Raw genomic sequence first — 27,574 nt, forward strand, 5'->3', positions numbered from 1 at the left:
CCTGGAAGGTTTTGCCCACTTGCCCTGTTCATATACCCTACCCTGAGAAAAGTGACCATTTTCTAAAAAAACCTAATTCGCAGAAACCCATAGTTGTAAGGCTACTTCTTGGTAGCCTTCTTAGTTGTGAGGCTGAGTTCTTTCTGCGAAGGAAGCTGAGACTTGACCAGTGAACTGGCCCAGATTATAGAGCGTTACACTGACTCACACAGGAATAGATGTAGATCTCCTCGACTTAAATCACTCTACCCAGCAAATCAAAATTGAGCACCTCCTAAGATAAACTGCCTTGAGGAAAACCTTAACACCAGTGATTTGTAAAATAACTCTTCTTCTGCTGTGTTCGGTGCCTAAGTGTTTAACTCAGCCATTGAGATGATAAAACAACCAACGCAAAGAGGAAAAAAATGATCTTCGACATAAAACACACACAGGTGCACATGCGCACACACATGCTTCCACATGCTTTCACTCTAAGGAAAGTAGAATTTATGTTGAATTAGGCTTTTCATCTGCAAGGCCAGGAGAATCATTCCCATTTCATAGTCCTTGTCACACAGATCTCTGTGGCTTCCCTAGGCCTCCTCCACTCCACCTGCGCCTGTGCTAGTCCTGCTACCCGAACCCTTCCCACTTCTAACTGCAGGGTCCTTGCAATTCTTACAACCTGACTCTGATCACCTTCTCAGGGAAGCTCTCCAACTGCCAGTGCCCCAAACAGCCTTTGTCCACACACCTGTACCACGCGGCATTCCCATTACTCCTGGATTCATCCCCACTCCCTGGGACCCTGTCTTTCCGTGTTCCCAGACCTCTTGCTCACAGCCTTTGTATGTGTTTTTGTGCTGGCAGGGAGGGGAAGGGTTGGTTAGCAGTCGCATTATCCCAGAACCTGAATAAACCCAGTTTCTCCCAAATGTACACCCTCCCAAGCCACTCAAGGTCCTCAGGATGAGAAGTGCGCCTGAGATCCCAGCACTGCACAGCACCAAAAGGAGTGTTTGCTGAGGTTCCCAAGAATAGAACAAGGGAAGAGGGTGAAATTAATACAATAACCTCAGGTGTCTATACCTGACAGGGATCACCCAGTCATTAGTTTGTCTCCTAACCTGCAAAGCAACTTGCTTGGGGTTCTAACTCCTGGAAGCACCTCAAATTAAAAGTAGAGATTTTGGAATCAGGGAAATTTTGGTGTGAATCTGTGATCTATTACTTAGTAAGCTGGATGCCTTTGGATAAATGACTAAACATCTCTCTGCTTTGGTTCTCCTCCTTTCATTAAGCATAATGATAGTGCCTACTTCAGTCAGCCTACAGGAGGATTGAGAGAAAATAATGCATCTAAAAGTTTTCTATACCATGCCAGATAAGTGCTTAATTTGTAAAAGCTACCGATTATTTTAGCTCTTCTCACTTTTTTAGAAAAAAAAAAAAAAGAATTATAGGGCAAGTTTTAAGGTCTGAAATTATACTAGCTGGAAAAATGGATGCTGTCTCACCAATTATTCATGTGTGCATGGGCGCACATATATGTGCGTATATATGCAGACACCTGGACATCTACTTATATAAATAATATTTTAAACTATATATACATGTATATGCATATCTGCATGTATACATATATATGTACACAAAATCCCTACTTATGACAGCTCCATTTATGCTTTTTTGATTGTATTGATGGTGCAAAAGAGTTACACATTCAGTGGAAACCATACTTTGCACTTTGAATTTGAATCTTTCGCATCCTAGTGATATGCCCTATGATCCTCACTAGCTGCAACTCCCAGTCGGCCTGGGGATCATGAGGGTGAACAACAGATACACTTAGAGCCATTCTGTACCCCCATGCGACCGCTGTTTCTCCTTTTCCGTATACTATTCCATCAAATAAATGAGATATTCGACCGCTTATTATGAATTAGGCGTCGTGCTGGAGGATTTCACCCAACTGTAGGCTAACGTAAGGGTTCTGCGCACCTTCAGGTAGGCTGAGCCCTGATGTTCCGGAGGTTAGACGTATTAACCGCATCTCCCAGTGACTTCGCATATTTTCAACCTAGTCTGGGTTTTCCAGGGGCACCCCCGCCCCCCATCAGCGGAGGAAGACCTGTTACACATAGTGGCACACACCCTTAACGATCTTGTTTCCAGAACCCCCGTGCCCTGGCTGGGCTGGCCCGGCCGGCGGGGCTGGCGGCGCAGGGGGCGCGGAGGGGTGCGGCTGGCAGCCGGGGCGCTCCTTACCTTCAGAGGGGAGTCCCTGGCGGCCGGGGCGGGGGCCGGGGCGGGGGCGGGGGCGGGGGCGGCCGTCCCTCCTGCACTCACTCGGGTCGCGACAGCGGAGGCAGGCGTTCCAAAGGCGGGTGAGAAACTGCGACCCGCCGTCTCCCCAGCCCTGTGCGCCCCCGACGCAAAGAGAGGCGCCCCACGTGTGATCAAAGATGTAAGGCAACTCGAGAAGGCTGGGGAAGGGAAACAACAAACAGAAGGAACAGAGGAGGCTCAGAAGGAAGAAAGGGCGCCTGGCAGCGGCGCGCGGAGGCTGTGGGTGGGACGCGGCTCCAAGTGGGGCGCCGCGGGGCCAGGGGGCGTGTCCCGGCCTGGGATGCTCCAATCAGAGACGCTCGTCGTCGGGGGTTTCTCCCCGTGGGGGGGCCTGGGGGGCGGGGATCCTCCCAGGCTGCGGTGTCCGTGGACCCGGGGTACACACGGCTTTCCTCCGGGGTGCTCCTGGTCTGGGGCGCCCCCCCTCGCGCGGGGGATACGGACTCTCCACCTGGGCGCAGAGGAAAGTCCGGCGCGTCGCCCTTGCGCCGAGGCCACCGGTGCCCCAGGCTCGCGCGGCGAGTTTCGGGAGCTCCCGGGGGCTGGGCGGTGGCGGGGGACCCGGAGCGCCGGGGCGCGCGGGGCTGCTCGTTGCGCGCCCTGCAGGCCGCCGACGGGTTTGCACCGGGGTCACGGGGAGAGGGAGCGCGCCCGCCGCCGAGGGGCACCACCTGCGGTTAAGGGGGAGGAGCCCGGGCGGCCCCAGACGGGACGGAGGCCCGGGAAGGGCATCGAGCACACAGGACGGCTCCCCCAGGTCATCCAAAGTGAGGAGGAGGCCGTCGGCTGAAGCCCTCAAGCCTCAGATCTGTGCCGAGGCCTTCTGCGTGGGCGAAGGGTTCTCTCCTGGAAAATAGTAGAGAGGGGGCGGAGGTGTTGAACTGAGATTTTACACTGTTAAGAAAAGGAAGCCAAAGGAGAACGTGTGTTTCAAAGTTTTCACCCCGTGGAAGAATGCGGGGTACATTTTGAGAGTGATCTGTAGCAGGATCTTTCCAACAAAAGAGAAGAATGAAACCCACGGCTGATAGGGAGAGGGTTTAATGAGTCATTTTCATTCTTTTTGTTCAGTCAAAAGAATTCATCGTGTAATAAATGAGAAAAGTAAAACAATGATCTCGATAAAGGCAATAAGAACAAGCATCTGACAAAATGCAACAGGCTTTCTTCATGAATAGCACTAGGAATACTAAAAATAGGAACGTTCTTAATCTGATAAAGAACATTTGTAAGAAGCCTGCAGGTAATTTCATCATTAATATTGAAACACTTTGCTTTTTTCCTAAGATGGGAAACAAGATAAGGATGTCATCTCTCACCTGGGACAATCCTTCTGTAATAAGTAAAGAAATAAAAATAGAAAGCAAATAGATTGGGAAGGAAGAGATAAAAACTATTGGTTCTGATGGAAGGCATAATTTTGTGTAAATCGCCCTTCGAAGTTTACAAAAGAGCTGCTGAAGTCCTAAATGAGTTTGGCAGAATCATGGAATAATAAGCCAATATGCAAAAATAAATCGGAATTCTATATTCTCTAATGGAAATTTGAAAAATTAAATTTGTTTAAAATACCATTTACAATACCATAAAAAAAATCAAATACCAAAATATAGATCCCTTGGAACATATACAAGATGTTTACCATGAGATCTACAAAATACTGCAAAGAGAAATAAAAGAAAAAATGGACGGATATACCATATTTATGGATTGGAAGATGCATTGTTAAGATATCTATTCTGTACAAACTGTGGAGTTTATAGAGTCCATACATTTTTATTTTTATTTTTATTTTTTTTAATTTTTATTTATTTATGATAGTCACACACATAGAGAGAGAGAGAGGCAGAGACACAGGCAGAGGGAGAAGCAGGCTCCATGCACCGGGAGCCTGACATGGGATTCGATCCGGGGTCTCCAGGATCGTGCCCTGGGCCAAAGGCAGGCGCCAAACCGCTGGGCCACCCAGGGATTCCAAGTCCATACATTTTTAGACTCTATATATTATAGAGTCTAAATATTTCCTACAATCCAAATCCCAGGAGGAATTTTCAAAGAAATTGAGAAACTGGTTTTAAAATTTATATGAAAATGCAAATCACCTAGAATAGTCAGACCAATCTTGGGAAAGAAGAACAAAATTAGAGGACTTATGCTGACCTGAATGCATACAATAAGGCAATACTAATCATGATAGTGTGATATTTGCATGAGCATAGAAATAGAAAATAATATAGAGTAATAGATCCACACATATATAGCCTATTGATCTTTACCAGGGCATCATGTCAATTCAATAGGAAAAGATAAGCCTTTCACAAGTGTTGCAGGAACAATTGGGCATATCTATGGGAAAAAAATAAATGGGGTTGACCCTTACCTCATTCTATATGCAAATATTAATTCACAGTGGACCATAGACCTAAATATAAAAGTTGGAACCATGAATATTTCATAAAGATACATGGGAAAATATCTCCAGACCTTGAGATAAAAAAATAAAAAATAATTAAAAAAAAAACTTAGAAAAGACACAGACAACACTAACCATATAAGAAAAACTGACCAATTGAATGTTACCTAAATTAAAAACATCTACTAATCAATGATACCGTTGAAAAAAAGAAAGAGGCAAGGAGGCAAGCCTGGAAAAATTGTCACCTTACATCTATCTGAAAAGGAATTAGTATCCAGAATATCTAAAAAATTTCCACACATCAACAACATGAAGAGAAGCAACACAATTTAAAAACGTGTAGAAGATTTTACTTTCACTGAGTGATAGACACATGAATCTTACTGGTGAATAAGACATAAATGTTCAATATCATTAATCGTCAGACAACTGGAAATTAAAACCATAATGAGATTCATTGAATACCCACTGAAATAATTAAAATTCAAAGAAACCTAACAATACCAATCATTGGTGAGGAGGTGGAATAAGAGCAGTCTTGTACATAACCGGAGGAAATGAAAATGGTACAATTAGTTTGCCAGTTTGCCAGTTTCCTAAAAAGGACCACACTTAGGTATTGAGCCAAAAGAAATAAGAACACATGTCCACAAGAATATTCACAATCTCCATATTCACTATAGGTACCATGTGAAACAACCCATATGTCCATCACCAGGGGGAGGTTAAACTGAGTACAGCCATGCAATGGAATCCAAGTCAGGAATACAGAGAAACAAAGTATGGACACATACAAAACATGGATGCATCTCCAAAACGTTATGTTGTGTGAAAGTACAGAGTCACAGCACTGTCTGTCTGACTTTATTGATGGAAATTTCATGATCTGATCAAAACTAATGGAGATAGAAATCAGAACATTATTGGCCTCTGAGGAAGGAGAGAGATTGGCTGGGAAATATCAGGATGGAACTTCTCCAGTAGGGAAGGTGATGGAAATATTTCTTTTTTTTTTTTTTAAGATTTATAATCTATCACTCTTTTTGAGAGAGAGACAGAGAGACAGAGAGCACACGAGTTAAGGGAGGCGGAGAGGGGGAGCATCTCAAGCAGACTTCCCACTGACTGGGGAACCCAATGTGGGGCTCGATCTCATGACCCAAGAGATCATGCCCTGAACCAAAATCAAGAGTCAGATGCTTAACTGACTGAGTCACCCAGGCACCCCTGATGGAAATATATCTCTCTTGTTCGGGATGGTAACTACACAGGTATGCGTAATTGTCAAGACTCATCAAACTTAAAATCTGCATTGTATTGTATGCAAATATGACTCAAGTAAGGGCAATTCCTTGTGTTTTTATAATTCACCAGAATTTTGTAACAGGATCATACAATAGACACCTCACTGGGTTGGACTGAATTCATTCTATTCACGAAACCCCTCCTGGTGTCTGCTGTGGCTTTGAAACTCATAAAGAAAGTAATGTGCCTCATTCCCCTATGTATCCTTCCACAGCCTTTCCTCTCTCTCTGCCCCTTTCAAAGAGATATTTAGCACATGTTCATAAAAATGTAAATGTTGGATATTTGCAAAGTAGCTTACAATTTGGGCAGTTAAAATATATTTAAAAATAAAGAGATTGGAGATCCCTGGGTAGCTCAGCAGTTCAGCGCCTGCCTTTGGCCCAGGGCATGATCCTGGAGTCCCGGGATCGAGTCCCGCGTCCGGCTCCCTGCATGGAGCCTGCTTCTCCCTCTGCCTGTGTCTCTGCCTCTCTCTCTATGTCTATCATGAATAAATAAATAAAATCTTTAAAATAAAATAAAATAAAAATAATAAAGATATTATAACTTCCTTGTTATATCCTATAGAAAGAGCCCAAATTTGGCTCGAGGCATTCAAGTAGCTAATATAAAGAGGAAAATAAAATCATTTCCAAAATTCTCCATGTCCATAAATCAAACACCTGTCTGTAAGTCTAGGTGGGTAGGGAAGCTGGATTAAAGGTACATGTACTCCTGACAGTATTACTTATGGTCACACAGCTGGCGGAGAACAGAGGATATCTTGTTGATTCCAAATTATGTGGTGTTAACTAATCAACTAGAGGGCATCCTTCTCACAGGCTGATTTTTTTAGTTGTTCAATAAAATCAGATGTCACCACAAAAAAGCAGATTTAGCAAATAAAAATTCCCAGTGAAATTTTAATTTCAGATGATATTTCATTCTTTGAATTCAGCTTTAACTGATGTCTTGTATTTTATCTGACAACCTTAATCCAGGGAGTATAGATTCAGATTATAGGGTATGTAGAGGGATAGGTAACCACAGATCCTTTAGGGCAACCTTACAGAAATAAACAAGTTCTTTTCAAGCAAGGCTCTGTAAAGCATTGAGTGACAGTTCAAGATTTTACTCCCTGTCAAGGATCTGGAGTGCAGTTTTCTTTTGCAGTTAAATGCAAAATTGTATACTTTTAAAAGCATCTCAGCTGAGGGTGAACTCCTTTAGGGAATTAATGGGAGTGGCCTTGACTGTGCACCTTAACTTCACTTTTGCCAAATGTTTCTGCCAAAAGCCCTACTGATTTCATGGAAATGTTACAACAAACCAATTTCTCAAATTTAAAAAAGAAAATCATAATTGAGAAATGTAAGATATACTGACATGATCATTCCTGAATTACGTGTAATGATGGCCATTTAAATTCAGCACAACTCAAATATACAACAATAACTAATGAGGTATGTCAGGTGTGCACAGCCATGAAATAGAACTCTGTGAATATTTAAAATGTTAAAATTTGGGGCACCTGGGTGGTTCAGTGGTTGAGCATCTGCCTTTGGCTCAGGTCATGATCCTGGGGTCCTGGGATTGAGTCCCATATCGGGCTCCCCACAAGGAACCTGCATCTTCCTCTGCCTATGTCTCTGCCTCTGTCTGTGTCTCTCATGAATAAATAAATACAATCTTTAAAAAATAAATAAATAAAACGTTAAAATTTAAGTGACATGTCCAATTTTTTTTCATGAAGTAAAATAGAACAAAATATAAAAAACCACACACCATGTGAGCTCAGCTATATAAATTATATGTTTCGGTACAAATTCAAATTTACCTTAATGTTTAAAAGTCATTATCTTAGGATGATGGATTTATGGATAATTTTTGCTATTTTCTTCTTTCATGTTTTTCTGTTCTTCTGTAACTTTTAAAGTGAGATAAAAATATTTCTAAAGAGAATAAAAATCTACGAAAGAAATTTTAGAACTGCAAAAACTTGATTATAATGGCAACTGGGGATGGCACTCCAGTAACATCGGCAACATTGAGATGATAAAACTCAGCATCTGGTCAAATAAAATGTAAAATATTCTGGTATGTGAGGAATGAGATGTACTGCTAAAGTTCTGCTTGTGGGAATCTAAGTGTTCTTCAAGGTTACATGAAAATTTAGCTCTAACACATCTAGTTTGAAGTTCAATGTGCTGAATATTGACAAGGAATAAGGAGCAGGAAAACAGGAAAGAGAGAGAAAGTGGAAAAAGCATAATGAAGAAATCCTAGGCCACCTGGAGAAAGATCAGCAAAGGGAGAAAAGGACGGAAAAGTGAGCTGAAGAGAGGGGGAGCAAGGATAAAAATTTCTGGGCTTTTTGCAACCACCCAGAATCAGGAAAATGAAAGTAGAGTTGATGGATGAAACCTGAAGCCTGCACAATCTTGACATTCCCACTCCTCATGCCTCTGCTCTAGTGTCTGGTCCAATGGCGTAATCCAGCCAGGAAGAGTTCAGGTCAACGGAAATCTGGTGCATTAGCACATCAAAGCAAGCACTACTGCCCCTGGGCACTCAGGGAAGCCAAACTGGATGTCTTCCCTGGCAGTCTGTTGGGCACAGGCATGTGGTACCTCACATGCTTCCAGAATTTGGAATTCAGCGACTGTTTGTTGGCCACATGGTCTTCCCTCCACTTGATGGTACCTTGCACTTCCACAAGGTGCTTGAGGGAATCTTGAAGCTCCCCAAACTGTAGTCCACCTGGCTTGCTCAGAGCCTCCAATTCTATAAGAATCACCTTGGCGTCGTTCTGGATGAGGGCACTGTGCAGGGCGATCTCCTGCTCGTAGGCAAACTCCCTGCTGTGTGTGATCTCAGGAGTCAGGATAAAAATGTGGCGCCTACTCTTTCGTATGTTGGTTTCCACTGCGGTGGCTGCATCTAGGAATAAAGGACACGGGTCAGATTTCTTGTTGCTGTGTTTTTAAGTGTAAAATACTCAGATCTCACTGCAAGAAGGCAATAGCATGATCAAAGAAATACAACTGTGGACAAAACCACTCAAGATATTCTCAGAGGGTGGCAGCTGAAAGACTAAATCATGTAGTTGCATGACCTAGGGAAATAAACGTTGAATGGTGCCAGGTAGAGACCTTGTGTCAACCAGGATCCTAACTGGAAGCTCAGCAGACTCAAAAGGACTAACTTAAGAGAGTTTAATAAAAGGACAATTTATAAAAGATGTGGACAGAACCAAGAGAAATCAACGAGAGGTGCCTTGGAACCCCAGCACTAGAAATAACCAGGGAGACATTACCACCCTCCAGGTGTGAAGGGGAGGAAGCAGTCATGGAACCTAATGAGTCTAAAGGCAGCGAATGGGAGCCCATGTCTTGGGAGAGAAGAGCCCAGCTACCCTGGCAACCTCCCAGGATGCCTGCCTCTGCACTCCTGCCAGTGCTTCCATTGGCCAAACCTGGCATTGAACAGAGGGCAGGGGTGACATGGATTCCATAATGACTCACTACCCTGGGCCATTGGATGGTCAGGGTGCAGAGTGGATTTGAAGGAGCAAACGGAAGGTCACTAGCATGGCAAGAAATGCACCAATGCAGCCAGTCACTAACTTTTTCTAAGGGGCGAGTGAAGTTGTTTTGCTAGATTGGATTTTACTTTGATTGAAGTGGGGTCAGAGGGGCAGCCCGGGTGGCTCAGCAGTTTAGCGCTGTCTTCAGCCCAGGGTGTGGTCCTGGAGACCCGGGATCAAATCCCATGTCAGGCTCCCTGTGTGGAATGGAGCCTGCTCCTCTCTCTGCCTGTATCTGTGCCTCTCTCTCTCTCTAAAAATAAAAAATAAAAAAATAAAGTAAAGTCAGAGGACACAGTTGGAGGAAGGGTCATGGGAAATTTCCCAGGTGAAAAACAACACAATGCAGGCCATACAAGCTGGAGCATCTGTGAGCTGACATTCACGTTGGGCTGGAGAGAGGCAGAACTAGAAATGAGGTCAATGGATCAGAGAAAAAAAGAGATGAAGGGTTTACAGCCAGACATAGCATGTAGTGTGACACCACAAACAGTTGGTGTCCTAGCAGCTTCCTGAGCAGATGTGGAACACGAAAAGAGCATTTGAGCACCATGACTCATTCCTCTCTACCAGCATGAGTAGCCAAGGGGAGAGAGGCTCTAGAGAAAACTTGGGTTACATTTTCCTGAGTTGTTCATTTTATGAGTCTCTCACAGCCTTATGGGGTGATTAACTTTGCCTGAATATTCCAGGACAAATCAGATTCAGCTGCTATGTGTTCCTCTAAATCTACAGATGCTTGAATCCCTCTTTGCAGTGGAAATGCCAGTTTAAATTCACAGTCTACTAAGCATTAACTTTACTGGGCCTACTTTCATGAAGCTCCTGCCTCATTCACATTCCAAATACTTCCTGGTCTCTGAGGAATTCAAGAAGGGCTGTAAGGAGGGCTCATGGGTACTTGACATAAATATAGAGAGAAGCAGAGAACAGCTACTGAAAGGCCAGAATTGTAACAAACTGTCAAAGATGCATGGAATTACTAGAAATATTCCAAGTCAGAAATATTGCAAAACCGAAGACAGTTCTAGTTGTTGCGAGAATATACATTTCAAATGTTTCTCCAATACAAGGAAAGTCATAAAGACCCCTGAATCCTTGCAAATATTTTAGCCAATGCTTCTGGATATTAGAACAAAATTCTTTGATTTTTGGGTCTTCTTTCAGCTTTTCTAGAGAGAATTAAGATATGTCAGGTATCCTAGCAGTGGACATGGGAAGTCAAGTAGGGGCAGTGCCTTGCTAAATCCACCTAGGCAGGACACCTTACCAAGGCTTCACAGCACTGACACTCTTGTGAAAACCTCATGATCAGGTTGGCCATGGGGGCAGGAGGAGCAAAGAGTAAGTATCTCCTTCTTCTACAGAAATATTTAAAAGCTCTGGTCTTAGGCCTGGAGTAGTTATTGTAATTCCTTTCCAACAGAGGGATAAGTTCACCTATCTCTTGGCCTTCTGATGAATGTGAATTTCTGTCCTTGAAGTATGTTGGTAGCTTTACCTTCTCCAGGTAGCAGATCTCTCCCATAAATGCATAAGTTATAGCCACATTTATTTTCAAGAACATCAGGCAAAATCTGGTGGACAAAGTACTCTACAGCACTGGCCCTCTCTGGACTATTTTTATAGTTCCGTGGATAGATAACATAAGCATCGTAGATCTTTCCATCTGAAAATGAGAACAAGAAATACAACTTTAGTAGTTAGCTAGTAAAATTCCCATTTGATTATTGCTACATATTCTTCACTGAATTTATTGTTGGTGGTGCATGAATCCCACCTGTCCCCCCAAATATTCTAGAATCCAGAGATGGTGACAACAATCTACTGCCATAAAATGTCATCAGGACATCAATCTTAATCCCAAAGTTGGCTTCTTTCCTGTCTCAGACTGGATGATAGAGAGTAGACAAGAGTCAGTCCAGTTTTGCACACACCACATGGTCAAACTTAATTAATAATTTACTGATAAATATTTATTTTCATTGGTAAGGAATCTTCTGTTGTTTGGAGTTGAGCTCAATTTAGCTGTTGTTGCTTACCCTAGGAAGTGAAAATGCGAAAGGAAAAAAATTTTTAAATGATCTGCATGTCCCAGAAATCAAATAATTAGTCCTAGTTGAGTGGACCATATGGAAAGTGTAAAGTACACCTGCCTCCAAAGGAAAGAATGGTGTTCTGATTTAGCAGGCATAAATGTATTCTTTCATTTATGTGCATAAATAGGACTCTTTATGGAGTGGGCTTTCTGGTAAACTACACCTACATTCTGATGGCTCTTTCTAAGCTATTCACATCTGGAAAACAACAACACTTCTGTTAATGTTTGCAGTTCCATAAAGTTTTACCAATAACACATTTTCCAAACTGTTTAAACTTTTCTGGGCTTGGGCCAATTCTGTTATTAATTTAGAGAGGAAGGAAATTTGAACTGTTGAAATGAATCTCAGAACCATAAGGAGCAACAAAAGATGATAGAGAATGGCCTGCTGACAATGTTGGTGAGCAAAATCTAAGTTTAGTAGCATAGCTATTAAAAGATCAACAGACAAGTAACCCACAACCATTATGAATCTTTTTCTTTTTCTTTCTTTCTTTCTTTCTTTCTTTCTTTCTTTCTTTCTTTCTTTCTTTCTTTTTGTTGGATCTTTTTCTTTTGAAAAAAAAAAATGTGAAACTTGCCACTTACCATTCTTAGTTTTGTAAGGTCTAGCTATGTCTCTCCAGAGCAGAATAACCTCAATCCAGAACACTTTTAATATTATCACCATGACATTGATTAGCATTAACAAGACGCTAAATCCCGCAAGTATGTAGTAGGTGCTTTGCTTGTCAACTATTCAAAAGATAAAGGCAGAACAAAAAAGATCACTATTTTTACTAGAACAAGGCAAAATAAACAAATATATGGATGCTGACGTCTATTGGGAGTACAACAGATTCATACAAGACATGCCTACCTGGAATTTCCATGGCTGCTTTAAGAATCAGTAAGTGAACATTTATTGAGCGCCTACTCTGTGCAAGGCAGTGAGCTAGGCATCCTAGGGGATGCTCAAAGCATAAAAGGTGCCGAGGCAAAAGTAAACTTAACTAAGATAGGAGGTAACAGTGTAATTTGAGTTGGTAGAGGTTCTTAGGAGTGCTCACTCCATGCTAGACTGGGCCATGAAGGCTTCTTGCAGGATGAGGTCCCTGAAGAATAGTTAAAATTTATAGAACTGCAAGATAAGAAAAATGCACTCCTCTCAAATGTACTCCTGCAGTAAGCCCAAGGCCAGAGACGGGGTATGTTCTCTGAGGAACTGGGATATTCCAGTTTGGGGAATTAGTGGAAGACGCAATAAGAAATGTGGGTCAGGGCTAAGTTCTGGCCAGACTTGGGGCTCCTATTAAGGCATTTTGCCTTTATTTGGAAAGGTCCCAGGAGCCACTGAAGAGTGTTGGGTGGGGTGTTAACAATGAAAGTGGTTGACAAGCAAGATTAATCTAAAGGTAGCAGAAGATTTGTTTCTGTGGGAAGAGAAAAATGAATGGGAAGTTTTTGTAACACTTGTGAGAGATAAGGAGAGTTCAGATTTGTGTAATAATGACAGAGGAACGGATATGTCTGGTGTTAGGGCATTAAGGAGAACGAATCAAACGGTCCTGGGGTCTTACTGCATAGAAAAGTAGGGAAGAAACCAGGGTCATGTAAGTCTCTAAAGCATAATTGATGAGGAAGTCAAATTTCTGGGGCTCTAGGTTCTAAACACACTTCTTCCTTTTCTCATCATGGAACTGTGTCTTGTACTCACTGCCCCACAAAATGCATGCACAAGATGGTTTCCGATTTCAAGGACTTGCAACAGATACATACAAATTGAATACAAGAATTGTACTCATTAATGGTATTTTTGGCTGTTTTAAGTTTACTTCTCTTTAAAATTAAGTATCCACTTACAAGTAGTCCCACTTAAGGATGAATGTGACAAGAAGCTCAAAGATTTGGCTATTCTAGTATTCCCCCCGTATTTTTATCTGAAGTCTCAGAGCATGGGTTCCCAGCTTTGTCATAGAAAATCATTCATCCATATTCACAGATTCCTCCCATAGCTCATCAGCATCCTGAGTATCCAGCATCATGAAATCAAGAATGGCCAAGTGAAGAGATTCAAAACCAGGGGCGGGGGGTGGAGGTTGCAAATTGGCAGAGCTTACTATCTGCACAGTCATCAATTTAAATGATAAATACTCCCAAAGTTAAGCATTTCAACAGGCTTCCCCTCCAGGTCTCTCTCTCTCATTCTCTCTCTCTAAAAGTCCCATCTGGATGCCCTCTGGGAACCTACATATCTTGGGAGGATCCTGGTGAAGTAACTGTGCATGTGGCTGGCCACTTCCACTGGAGGAAAGAAGTTAATCCAAGACAGGAATGAAAGTTCGAGTTCAATATCTTTTTGTTAATGACTTTATACGTGTATAAATAATTCCCTGTGTGGTAGCTAAACACTAAATACTTTCTGAAAGTGTTTATAAACAGGAAAACACCACTTAAGTTTGAATCTGGCTCTAACTATAATACTTGGTAAGATATTCAACCTCCTTGGGTTCAGTTTCGTTATCTGCAAAACTGGATGATAGTAACAGTCTCTTCCTCATGGAATATTATTCCAATACATAAGAAATTAAGTGGAAAATAATTAGACAAGTCCAAAGGAAACAATGAATAAATGTGTACTACTATCATTATGAGTATCAAATATTTATTTAATCATGTCAAATAATATGGGAACATAAGCTTTTAAAGTTTTTGTTTTTGAAATTTGAGACAATGTTGTGATTTCTTTTATTTTGTGATGAGAAATAAAGGAATTCATTGTGACAAACTGCCATAACAACAGTTTTTGTTTAATGTCCAGAGTTGTCGAAACAGAGCATAACCATGTTAATTTGAAGAAAAACAGGGGGACGGTAATACATACAAAGAAACTAGAAGGAAAAAAGTCACTAAGTACACGTAACATGAAAACAATTCCAATACACAGATAATCAGAGAACATTCACAACGTGACAACATAAGCAAGGCTTACATTGTAGGGATGTTGAGGCAATGACAGTGCTGGGTTGGGGGCACGGCTTCCCCGATCCTCAAGGATCCACTGTGCTAGCTCCCACCACCAGACTGCCCAGATAGAACATTGTGACATGGTCCATATGTCCTGGGGTGAAACCTGGCGACCCGTGGAACTTGATAGCACTCAATATCATGATTCTCTTTGTTTTTAAAAAAACTTACAAATTGATGGTTTAAGTCTGAATTAAAGCAAAAATCCCAAGCACCACTTCAAGTAGAGACTTAATCACAAACACATCAAATTGGTGGTCTCCTTTTCCATCATCTCCATTTTTTTTTCATCAGGTTGTGCCTCTGTATGTTTATCCAAGTTAATCCAGCCTATAATTCCACTTAGGGGTATCAACTGAGGGTTTAATCTCCCTTGGCTAAGTGACAAACACATTAAGTAATTTCCACATAGTTGTGCATGGAATAACAAGTGTAAAAATATCATATTTTTCTCCCCCTCGCCCTTTTATACTGGATTAAGTGCTTCATCTAACAAACAGGATGTCTTTGCTTGGAAATGCAAACAAGGGAGGAAGTTGACAGGTGCTCAGGAAGGAAATGCTTGTAAAACTATTTTTGCTGACATCACTGCAAAGCAGTGACATACCAGGGCGGTGGGAGGAAGAAGCACTCTGCCCCCCAGAGGAGGAATGTGTCATTACTGACGTTGGTTAGCAATGGGAAAGGTGAGATTAAAAGTGCAATGACTCTGGGCTGCCTGGATAGCTCAGTTAGTTAAGATCTGCCTTTGACTCAGGTCATAAACCCTGGGTCCTGGGGTTGAGTCCCACATCAATCCTCGAGTCGAGCTCTGCTCAGCAGAGGAGTCTGCTTCTCCTCTCTCTCTTGCTGCTGCTCCCCCCTTTTGTGCTCTCTCTCTCTCTCTCATATAAATAAATAAAAATCTTTAAAAAAATAAAAGCACAAAAACTCTCAAGATGGTCTTATTACTGTTTTGGATTCTTACAGACAATGTGTCCTCTCGTTACCTATACCCAAGACAGATCATTCTCCGCACCTTGCTTCCATATGCTGCTGATTATTTGTGAAAGAGAATGTTACATTTTAAAAGATTATATATAGTGTCTGAATGTGATCTATTGAAGAATAATCAGCTTCCTATTTTTTATAATTATCTTTTATTGCATCAAATTACAATGAAGTCATTAAAGGCATGCTAGATTCAGATAAACCTACAGGGAAATTATAAGTAATTTGGCCTTTTGAAGTCACTGGGAAGGTTATCCAGCTTAACAAACATAAATGTAAATTGTTATTTTGTTGAATAATTAAGCCTTATAAGCTAGAGCCATGGAGATGTACAAAAAATGGTTTTTCTTGATAACTTTGGTGTTTGTTCATTTATTCATTCAACAAATGTTTGTTGAGTGCATGCTAGGTACCAGGCATTGCACTATAGACCAAGGACACAAAGACGAATGAGACGTCATTCCTGCCCTCTTGGAGCTTATAGTCACGTTCAGCAGACTCCCAAACAGATTTTTGTAAGTGTGATGAGTGTAGAGATAGGACAGGGCCCTATGGGAACACCTGAAAGAAACAAATATACTCCAAACTAATGGCCAAGGAAGGCTCTTCATAAAAGATACCTATATTGCATGTTGAATAACAGATACAGTAAAGAAATTAGCTGAGCTACTAGATTTCCTGTGAATTTTACCCGTATCTAGATTGTAGTTCCAGAGAAAGGGGTGAGGAGGTGGGAGAAATAAGTGAACTATTTTCTTTTTCCTTTTTTGAGCTTAAATAAATTGAATTTTTAAAAAGACAGAAAAAGAAAGACATGTAGTCAAACAATGTATTTGTTGAAATAAATTCAGTTATCTGTATAACTGAATACTATGAAGCCTTTACAAAGGCTGGTGTAGAACATTTAATATCATGGAAATATTTCTACTATAAATTAAGTAATTATAAAATAAGTTGCAAAACTTTCTATGTAACTCGTAGAAAAACATGTTTATAATCAAAATACATCTGAAGAGAATTTTTATGTGGCAATATGAAGGCTGAAGAATAGTCAAGACAATCTTGATGAAGAGCAAAATAAGAAGACTCATGCTACCCAAATTTAAGGTTGATTGTAAAGTTACAGTAAATAAGACAATATAGTGTTAGCACACAAATAATTTTTTTTGCAGGGGGAAACTCACTATTTCTGGAAAGGCCCAGACAGTAAATATGTTAGGCTTGCAAGTAGAAAAAAAACAAACAAATAAATAAATAAATTTGCTATTTTCTGAAATTTAGCAACGATAGCACATGATGTCTTATTACAAAGTAGTGTCTAAGAAGTTCGCACTGGGATGGGCAGTAGTTAAGTACTTCACCTTTTCATCCACTTTGCCAGCCTCACTAACAAAATGTGCAAGCTTTATGACCAAAAAAAAAATGATAAAAGGGGACATGTTTATAACATGTCATAAAAGTCATGAAAGGTAACAGCATGTTCAATGGTTTACAGTTAGTGTGTTGTCTTTCATATATAATGAGGCAGAGAGAGCTGATGAAAACAGAAGGATGGCCAAGGAGGCAGTTGAGTGTTAAAGAGGAACTAAGATGAGAGAAGGTAAGGTGGGAGGGGACAGGGAGGAGAGTGGTGGAGGAGGGAGAGAAGGCAGAGGAGGAGGAAGGGGAGGAGAGGAAGAAGGGGTGGAGGCAAAGGGTGGGAGGAGTGAGAAGAAGGAGGAGGGATCAGGGAGAGGAGAGGTTGGGAGGAAGAAGGAGAGGAGGAATAGAAGGAAGAGGAGGGAGAAGAGGGGAGCAGTGGAGGGAGAGGAGCGGGATGACAGAAGGGAGAACAGAGGGGGGCAGGTGGGTAGGGGGAAGTAAAGATGTAGAGGCAACGAGGGGACCCATACTACAAATGGTCAGTGTCCTTAAGAGGAGGAGCACATTTTATGAGATGGGACACTTCCATTGTCGGGGAACACCCGCCCTGGAGCCACACTCCAGCACACTGTTCCCTAAGAAAATGATCTCAGTTGATGCAGTTGACTCGGGTGACCCAAGTCTCGGGAGCACTCCTTACTTGGACTTTTCCACTTTAGTCTTATGGTGTGCCGTATCTTGCCATGCAAATTCTGAGCCAGACAGTCATACCGCAGTGATAAATCCTCTTCTCTCACGTCATTTATTCTTAAAATGGTGCTCTGACACGTCATCTCATTGCTAAAACTGAAAGGGCAATGTGTTACTTTTAGTGCTTACTTGGCTGCTGCAAACTGTGTGGGGATATTTTCACTTTCGTATAAAAATACCTTTGATTTGGCTCCCGTTCCTCTTGAATTCTTGCTTCACCAAAGTTCTGAGCTGTAGTTCTGTTCACCAACCACCGGACGCCAGACATCATCTGAGAGCCTTTCCCAAAGCAAGCAGAGCAGAGGATGTTTGCTGGTTTTCCTAGATGAGAAGTGAAGAAGTTCACCAATAACATTCAGTTCTGTCAATAGTATTGCATTCAGGGTGAAAAAAAAATAGTAGAACCCCCTGTGTGTGCTGGGAACTGATCCCATTCCCCTTCCTTATCATCAGCACCTCCATGTCCTGGGCCCTCACCTCACCTCTATCCCCTTTGGTCACGGTTTGAAGGAAGCTCTGTTCCCACTCCCCTCTCACCTACTGCATTAACTAAGAGGGAAATAACTCTGGTTTCATCAATTCCACATTAGAAGATGGGGCTTCTTTTTACTCTAAATTAGAATTTCTTTGTAACTTCTCTCTTCCACATCTTTCTCCTTTTATTGAATTATCTTCATCTCTCTGGAAGCCACTATGTTGGTAAAACTGTGTTTAACTTGACCGAGCTCCAATCCCAGTATTTAATTGTTCAAGAGAATTCTCCATTACAACTTTTGCTTGAGGCTTCCTCCACCCTGAACTGAAAGCTTGAGGACTGCCCTCCTGCCTGGGAACATGCATTCAGCCATCCCTCACTGAGCCCTTGGTTCCTGGGTCAAGAAATAATGCATCTGAAGAGGGATGAGGAATGCAGAGTGTCTCAGAAGGTGATAACCGTTCACACAAATTATTAAAACACAGGGTATTCTAGTCTTCTATGGAAAGATTGACAAATGACAAATGGGAATTGAAGGAAGAGGAGGGAGAAGAGGGGAATACAGAGGGAGATGTCATTTCAGGGAGCAGGTCTGCCATGCTCTACATGGAAATGGTTTCCTTGGACCTGATCAGATGGAGGCTCTGGATGGGGCTCCCAGAGGGAGGTAAGGAAGGTGGCATGAGGAATGGTATTTGAGCTCAGTGTTGAGAGATGAGAAGGAGGAACAACATGGACAAAAGGCAAGAAAGAATGTGGAAATGCTGCCCATCAGTGTAACAACTGTGAGGAGGCCAGTGTGGTGGGGACACGGGGCACATGGGGTTAATAGTTGCAGATGGTCCAGGATATGGTGGGAACCAGTTCTTGAAGGGACTTGTCTTTAGACCAAGAACTTTGAGTTGTATCTCATTTCTGGTGGGGAACCAGAGAAGGCAGAGATAGGTGGAGTCGGAAAGCTTGAGTTCTTATCCTTCTATCATTGATTATCCACAACCTTGGGCATGTTATTGATCCTACTGGAGCCAAAGTATCCACAAGTATAAATTGAGAACAATGTCTGCCTCCTGGAGAGAAGTAAAAATGAAATAAGATAATACTGTGAAAGCACCACGAGTTACAAGTACAGAATGGGAGAAGATATTTGCAAATGACATATCAGATAAAGGGCTAGTTTCCAAGATCTATAAAGAACTTATTAAACTCAACACCAAAGAAACAAACAATCCAATCATGAAATGGGCAAAAGACATGAACAGAAATCTCACAGAGGAAGACATAGACATGGCCAACATGCATATGAGAAAATGCTCTGCATCACTTGCCATCAGGGAAATACAAATCAAAACTACAATGAGATACCACCTCACACCAGTGAGAATGGGGAAAATTAACAAGGCAGGAAACAACAAATGTTGGAGAGGATGCGGAGAAAAGGGAACCCTCTTACACTGTTGGTGGGAATGTGAACTGGTGCAGCCACTCTGGAAAACTGTGTGGAGGTTCCTCAAACAGTTAAAAATATACCTGCCCTACGACCCAGCAATTGCACTGTTGGGGATTTACCCCAAAGATACAAATGCAATGAAACGCCGGGACACCTGCACCCCGATGTTTCTAGCAGCAATGGCCACTATAGCCAAACTGTGGAAGGAGCCTCGGTGTCCAACGAAAGATGAATGGATAAAGAAGATGTGGTTTATGTATACAATGGAATATTACTCAGCTATTAGAAATGACAAATACCCACCATTTGCTTCAACGTGGATGGAACTGGAGGGTATTATGCTGAGTGAAGTAAGTCAGTTGGAGAAGGACAAACATTATATGTTCTCATTCATTTGGGGAATATAAATAATAGTGAAAGGGAAAATAAGGGAAGGGAGAAGAAATGTGTGGGAAATATCAGAAAGGGAGACAGAACGTAAAGACTGCTAACTCTGGGAAACGAACTAGGGGTGGTAGAAGGGGAGGAGGGCGGGGGGTGGGAGTGAATGGGTGACGGGCACTGGGTGTTATTCTGTATGTTAGTAAATTGAACACCAATAAAAAAATAAATAAATAAAGTATAAAAAAAAATACAAATGTAAATGCTGGGAATTCCTAATATTAGCAAGTGCCCCGGTGGATGCTTCTTTACATGACATTTCATTGAATCCCCAAGGTCCATTCTGTTAACTGCCTGACCCATGCCTGGGGAATTCAGACCAAGGGTCATATGGAAGGATTCTCCAGGTAACATTTATAGCATTCTTAAAGTCTTCTTACCAATTTCCACTTCTTTTGTTTCATTTTGTGGAGGCGCTAGAATTACTGGAAACCAAGAAAGGCTTTCCTTATCTTAAATCAAAGACAAAGAGAATATTAATATTAAGATAGCATTGGATGGTCATCAGTTTGAAGCTTGCATTTTCATATTTCTATCCTATTTCATGGCAATGCTCCTCAAATTTTTCTGACAATGACCCACAGCAATAGATACACACACAAATGAAAAAGAAAACATTCATGTAATACTTTATCTTACTACCTATGATACTCTTTGATATTTCCTAATCTATTTTATATCATTAAAACAAATGTTAGGACAGCCCCGGTGGCTCAGCGGTTTAGCGGGGCCTTCAGCCCGGGGCCTGATCCTGGAGACCCGGGATCGAGTCCCACGTCGGGCTCCCTGCATGGAGCCTGCTTCTCCCTCTGCCTGTCTCTCTCTCTCTGTGTCTCGAATGAATAAATAAAAATAAAAATCTAAAAAAATAAAAAATAAAAAATAAAAAAATAAAACAAATGTTAGACCAACACATCAAATAAATTGCATGACCTGGCAATTGCTAGAAAACCATAATTCCACAGAATAAGCACAGCATTACAGTAAAGAAGATTTCAAAAGTCCCATGAAACATTAGCATGTATTTAAATGCTTGTTGAGTGAAAAAAAAAAGCCCTATGAATATGACAAACACGTAAGCCCATAACTTCCACTCACGGATTTCCCCCATTGTGGCCCATCCCGTAAGGAAATTCTAATTGGCTGTGGCACCGATGCCTAGAGACAGTGAAAGAGCTCTTCTGGAGCACTGCTGATTCCTACACCACTTGATTCCCATTTATTTCAGGACAGTGTGATTAAAGATCCCAGCAGGTTTCAATGTTAAACAGTAAGAGACATCAAAAGAAATGTGGTCCAGTGCTCTACAGTGGTAGAGCAGTTTCAGTAGGTTCTGTAAACCTTCCAAACAAAAACCTGTCTCCAGGGTCACTTTACCCTGAGAAATCTGCCACACTCACTGGTGCTACTTCATCTGTATCCATGGATTAAGTGATGCTAAGGAAACCCTGATTCCTTGTAGATTTGATAGGTGTGGTTGTGAGGTGTTTCCTCTGAATAGGGTCTTATGGACTTTAATATTCAAAAAACACTTTTTAGAATCAAATTATCTACTTGAGGTCCTTGATAATGTAGAAATTATTGCAAACCAGGATTGTGCGAAAGGTGAAATAGAATGGTGCCACTTGGGCCAAAAGGTTTTGGAATGGAGCCAAGAAGCCATTAAGGAGATAGGTCCCATGTCCTCACTGGTGGAACTATGAATTTTTGAACTAGTCAGACCACAAATATTCCAAGACTGAGCTCAAACATCTGCAACTTGGTACAATAAGGGACTCACTTAGTGATAGCCTTAGTCACCAATTATATTAGTAAAGATTAGCTTTTCACTGCCAATACCCAACAGAATTCTTAGTAAACAAAGTATACAGGCATTCCCTTTTTGCTTTAAAAACCCCTGACTTTTGCTCCCTAGTGGGACACTATTTGGGTTGCTACCCAAATTTGTTGCAATTCTTTGATTTCAAATTTGCTTATTTATTGCCTCCTGACAGCTTCAGGCTGACAGTTAAAAACCACACAATATGTTTCTATCCCTTTATAGAACTTGTCACTAAATTTCTAATCCAGTTAATTATATTTGAGATTAAATGGATTTTTTTCTATCTATATAACTTCTGACAACAAATTGGGAAAAGAAAAGTTAATCTGGCTCTGCAAATACTTGTATTGCCATCCAAAAAAGTTTATTAAGTTGACATTCAGATCATGCCATCTTTGAAAAGTTAAGTCATAGAGGAAAGAACAGATCTGGCTTTAGATTAGTAGCATAATCTCCCTCTAAAATTTCTTAAATCTTGATAGTGCATTTTTTTTTTTAAGATTTTATTCATTTACCCATGAGAGAGACACAGAGAGGCAGAGACATAGGCAGAGGGAGAAGCAGGCTCCCTGCAGCGAGCCCGATGTGGAACTTGATCCCAGGACCCTGGGATCACGCCATGAGCCAAAGGCAGATGCTCTTTCACTGAGCCACCCAGATGTCCCTTGATTGTGCATTCAGAAAAGCTCTTTGCTCTATTGTAGAGAATGTGCAAGATAAGCTGAAGCTGGAGGACATCTTAGGGAGGATCATGAAGTATAGTAGTGCTCCCGATTCCCAGTTTTACTTTTCACAGTCAATCTTGGCCCAAAAAGATGAAATTGAAAATTCCAGAAAGAAATGACTCATAAATTTTAAATTGCTCACTGTTCTAAAGAAAATGATAAAATCTCACGGTGTGCCACTCTGTCCCACCCAGGACGTGAATAGGACCTTGGTCCAGCCATCCACACTGTGTCTGTCACATGCCCATTAGTCACTTAGTAGCTATCTTGGTTATGAGCAGACTGATGGTATCACATGGCTTGTGTTCAGGTGACCTTTATTTTACTCAAGTATGCCCCCAAAGCACAAGAATCATGATGCTGGCAACGCGGAAAAGCCAAAGAGAGGCTTTAAGTGAAAAGGTGAAAGTTCTCGACATAATAAGGAAAAAAATAATCATACACTGAGTTTGCTAAAATCTATGGTAACTTTTGTCATAGTATATTGTAATCATTCTATTTCATTATTAGTTATTATTGCTAATCTCTTACCATGCTTAATTTATCAATCAAACCTTATCATAGGTATGCATGGATGGGAAAACACGTAGTATATATAAGGTCAGTACTATCCCCTGTTTCAGGCATCCAGTAGGGTGTTTGGAATGTGTCCCCTAGGAGTCTATAGGAAAATCAACAAGAAGGGCACAATTCCTCTTACATTATTTTTTTTTCAAATATTCTATTTTGTTAAATTCAGTAGCTTACTTTGCACAACGAATGATCTGGTTGCTGTCACGCTGTAATTGATTCCATTTTCATTGTGCATAAATCTGCATGTATAATCACCCGTGTCCTTGCTAGTTGCATTGTCAATCAGCAAAAAGGTCCTGTGTATGTGAAACCTTGGTCCTTGAAGAACTTTGCAATTCTGAAATGAAAAATTCCATTCCATTTTTGCCAACTCTTTACTTGCACCTGTTTTGTATAATTCTCATCCATTTCCCCCCAAATTTCCTGTTACCTTAAACCACTCAACAGGTGCTGTCCAATTGTAGAAGTCAATTGTAGGACAATATACTTTGGAATTTTTTTCTGATCCATATGTTGTTGAATATATCAGATGATCTGGAATACGGCAATCTGGTTGTTTTTTATATATGGTGACGTTCACATATCCAGTCTTATTGGTGGTAGGACTACTAAAATAAGTCAAATGATTTAAAAAGTTACTCAGCATTATGAAATGACTTTATCCAATTCTAGCTTTTATGTAACACTGCTTTTTTTTTTCTTCAAATAATTGATGTACTGGGGTTCTTTTCTTATTTAAAAACAGTTATTAAAATCTAGAGTTCTAAATACTTTTTTTGTGTTGCATTTGAGATAAAACATAACCCCTCTGGTAGCCCTGAAAATGACTCCCTTGCCATTTCTTTATACACTGTATCTGCTGTCATGCCAAGAACAGACTATTATAAAGATAATTGGTATTTATTGACAGTTCACTATGGACCATTCATGGTACTAACATGACATCATTTTATTCTCATAGGGATGCTTTGAAGTAGGCTATATTATCATATGTATTCTGTAGATAAGGAAACAGAGGGACAGAAAAGTCACTTGTTGGCTTCACACAGCCAACAGAATTCAAATTTGAAACTAAAACTGGTCTGACCTCAGAACCCAGGTGCCTAACTGCATTTTGATGTAGTTCATCTGATAAAGTGTACGTACCAAATCCAAGCACAAGATCAAAACATTTAAAGATGTATATGTATGGTAAGTAATCAGGCACACGATTGTACGTAACCCCCCTCAGCTTACCTCTCAGGTTTAAGGCGTTGGTAACTGCCCTTTGGCACCCACCCTAGGCCTCCTTGGTGCCTGACATCCAGATTGCTGGGTCTTTTTTGCTAGTTTGTTCTTACTTCCAGCCAAAGTGAGATATTGCTCTCAATTCTCTTGGTCACTAGGAAAGCTAAGTCATTTCCTAATTGGCTACAAGTTAATTTTTGCAGTTCTCCCTCTAAATAGTTCATAATCACCCAAACCCCAACCTGATGGTGTTTCTAGAAGTACTCTTCTATTCAAACCACTTTATAAAATCAACAGTCCCACAAAGGTCTAGAAAGGGAAAGAAAGGGAGGAGAGCTCATGCCATCAACTATCAAAGGAAGGGGAACAATTGCAAAGATCATGGTGGCTGCCTGGTTAATACCTTCTGATAATGCAAGTGTAAATTCCAGAATCCTTGACTTTGGCTGGGAGAAACTTAAGACGTTCCCCCGAGGCGAATACACGATTTCTTTTCTGGGTGGTTATACTTTTGTTGGTTTTTGAGTCATACCAATCCACAGGATACCGAGACTTTCCTTGCCTAGGACATCTCACAATTAAAGCCTCATTTTCCAGCCCCCAAGATGATTTGCCTGCAAATACAAGAAACAAACAACACATAAATCTGATCCTGAAATGATCTAGAAGGACATTATAATTGCTATATTCTATCCTTCTACGATTAGGTCTAGAAATCAACCACTCTTTGTGACATGTCACTGAGAAAGAATAGTAAATGATGAAGGTCTTTTATGAACTGTTCTGATGGGTACCACAGATAGAGTTAACTTGGAGCTAACCCTCCTTCACACTGCTCCAGTGGGAAAGCAGCCACATCCGTCTCTAGGAAGTATGCTGCAGGGCAACAAATGCTTACAGCGCCTCCTACGCACAGGCAGCACATTAAATTTTGATGTTTTAAAATTATGTAAAGCTAAAATTATGATATATTTGTTGTGAAGAATTTTTCCTTATAGATTTGTAGTACTGAATGTCTGTAGAGCATAAATGAATTTTCCAGGTTTCAATTCAACTGGAACAACCAGAAGCAAGCAGTTTTAAATAGGGTAAATGATGGGGTGCCTGGGTGGCTCATTTGGTTAAGCGTCTGCCTTCCCCTCAGATCATGATCCCAGGATCCTGGGATGGAGTCCCACATCGGGCTCCCTGCTCAAGGGGGAGTCTGCTTCTCCCCCTGACTCTGCTCTTTGCCACAGCTTATGTATGCTCTCTCTCAAATAAAATCTTTTTTTTAAAAAAAGGGAAATGTTTTTGAAATTAATTTTACAATTTTAGTTGAAAAGCAGTACTTAGGGGCATCTGGGTGGCTCAGTGGAAGAGTGTCTGCCTTTGGCTCAGGGTGTGATCCCAGGGTCCTGGGATTGAGTCCCACATCAGGCTCCCTACAGGGAGCCTGCTTCTTTCTCTGCCTATGTCTCTGCCTCTTTCTTTCTCTCTCTCTCTCTCTCTCTGTGTGTGTGTGTCTCTCATGAATAGATAAATTTTAAAAGAAAGAAAGAAAGAAAGAAGAAAGAAGAAAGAAAAAAAGAAAGAAAGAAAGAAAGAAAGAAAGAAAGAAAGAAAGAAAGAAAAAGAAAGAAAGAAAGAAAGAAAGAAAGAAAGAAAAAGAAAGAAAGAAAGAAAGAAAGAAAGAAAGAAAGAAAGAAAGAAAGAAAGAGAAAGAAAGAAAGAAAAGCGGTACTTACTAAACTTAGCTGCTGTGTAATGTTCAAGAATTGTCAGAAGTGCCAAGACCCAAAGTCTCATTGTCAGTTTATCAATCCAGAACAAGTGTTAGTTACTTGAGCAACTTGCTTGTTGAGATTATTCAAGGTGAATCCGTGACATATGATGGTGAAGGTCTCCCCTAGGAGGTTGATGGTGCCCCCTGAGATTTACAGTTAGAAAGAGTTTTAGTGTCTCCACTGAAACATAAATCACACAGAATCACAAGCAAAATTGCCATGATTTTTACTTGTCCAATACCCCCTAGGAGAATTCATCAATCAACAGGTATTCATTAGGTAGAAATATGTATAACAGCAGGGTTTCAGATATGAAACATTGCATTTATTCCTACTGAACCTTTGGACAACAGAGGCCTTGCAATAGTTGTACTATTTCATAGTATCATGAGAATGGACTGGAAGAAGCTGAATTAGGAGGAAAGAAAAGTAGTTGTCATTTTTGAAACAAATTAAAACTATATTTCAACAGACCCTAGAAAATACAATGTTATAAATGCTAACATAAATCCACAGATATGCACATAGGCTGGGGACTTGCCTGCACACATGTGTGACCCACATGCAGACACATACACAAATAGTCATCACAAAGCAACTAAAAATATAGGAAAGTGATTGGTAAAGTGTTAATCAAGTGATTGCCCTAGACACTACACAAAATGTGTCCCTGCCTCAGCGTGTCCCCAAGACTCACCAAAGTTTTTCTAAGAATTGTCGAAGGTCTGTGAAAAATATTACATGCTTTTCTTTTTCCTTTCACCAAAAGAAAAATTTAACTAGATGTTTTTTTCTTAAAAAGGCATGGAAGGGATTGAACTAATACAGAAATTGGCAAACAGAACGACAGATACAACAACCTTAATATATATAGTTCAAGAAAGCACATTTCCTCTAAACATCAATTGTTGGCACTTTTCCTATTACTTATATGGACAAGTTTTTATTATAAACTTTAGATAAGTAATTGAGGCTTACCCAAACTGAAAGGCAGAAGGGAATAAAATCCAAGTCTGTGACTGAGCAAGGAATAGTTTCCAGCTCCCGAGTCTCTTGCCCTGAAGACTCCTCAGGTGTATGGCCTCTCTCTTATATTTTGAAGAGGAGACACTCAAAGACATCCTGAAATTCATCACTCCACCCACACTGAAGTTAGATTTTTAGCCACGATTTATGACTGTTCAAAAATCCTGGTGCATCATGTACCAAGAATTCTTGACCTTGGTACATAAATATTTAAACATAAGGACAACACTGAGTAATGCCTTA

The 27,574-nt window shown here is 40.9% G+C and overlaps 2 protein-coding genes across 4 annotated transcripts in view; both read right to left on the reverse strand.

Moving 5' to 3' along the window:
* IL18R1 (interleukin 18 receptor 1) overlaps positions 1-2,904 on the reverse strand; it is a 38,943-nt gene extending 36,039 nt beyond the window's left edge. The window contains exon 1 of one of the 2 annotated variants that reach the window (XM_077914936.1): positions 2,251-2,904. The gene's annotated coding sequence lies outside the window, so the exon portion shown is untranslated. The remainder of the gene's footprint in view (positions 1-2,250) is intronic. The other variant, XM_077914934.1, reaches the window with a different exon arrangement.
* A 2,171-nt stretch (positions 2,905-5,075) lies between these two features.
* IL1RL1 (interleukin 1 receptor like 1) lies at positions 5,076-27,525 on the reverse strand. 2 transcript variants are annotated; one of them, XM_077914933.1, is made up of 11 exons: positions 27,284-27,525; positions 26,267-26,448; positions 24,943-25,153; positions 23,743-23,920; positions 23,487-23,649; positions 20,573-20,644; positions 18,009-18,108; positions 17,780-17,925; positions 12,310-12,456; positions 11,122-11,289; positions 5,076-8,974 (listed from the first exon to the last, which is right to left on the reverse strand). In XM_077914933.1, exons 2-11 carry the CDS (start codon positions 26,325-26,327, stop codon positions 8,589-8,591), a joined length of 1,632 nt encoding a protein of 543 aa, XP_077771059.1. In that variant the 5' UTR covers positions 26,328-26,448; positions 27,284-27,525; the 3' UTR covers positions 5,076-8,588. The 2 variants fall into 2 exon arrangements, with proteins under 2 accessions (XP_077771059.1, XP_077771058.1); XM_077914932.1 differs by having other exon boundaries at positions 18,009-18,150; positions 27,284-27,515.
* Positions 27,526-27,574: the final 49 nt, after the last annotated feature.

The sequence above is a fragment of the Canis aureus genome, chromosome 11 (assembly GCF_053574225.1).
Source record: "Canis aureus isolate CA01 chromosome 11, VMU_Caureus_v.1.0, whole genome shotgun sequence".
Classification (NCBI taxonomy): domain Eukaryota; kingdom Metazoa; phylum Chordata; class Mammalia; order Carnivora; family Canidae; genus Canis; species Canis aureus.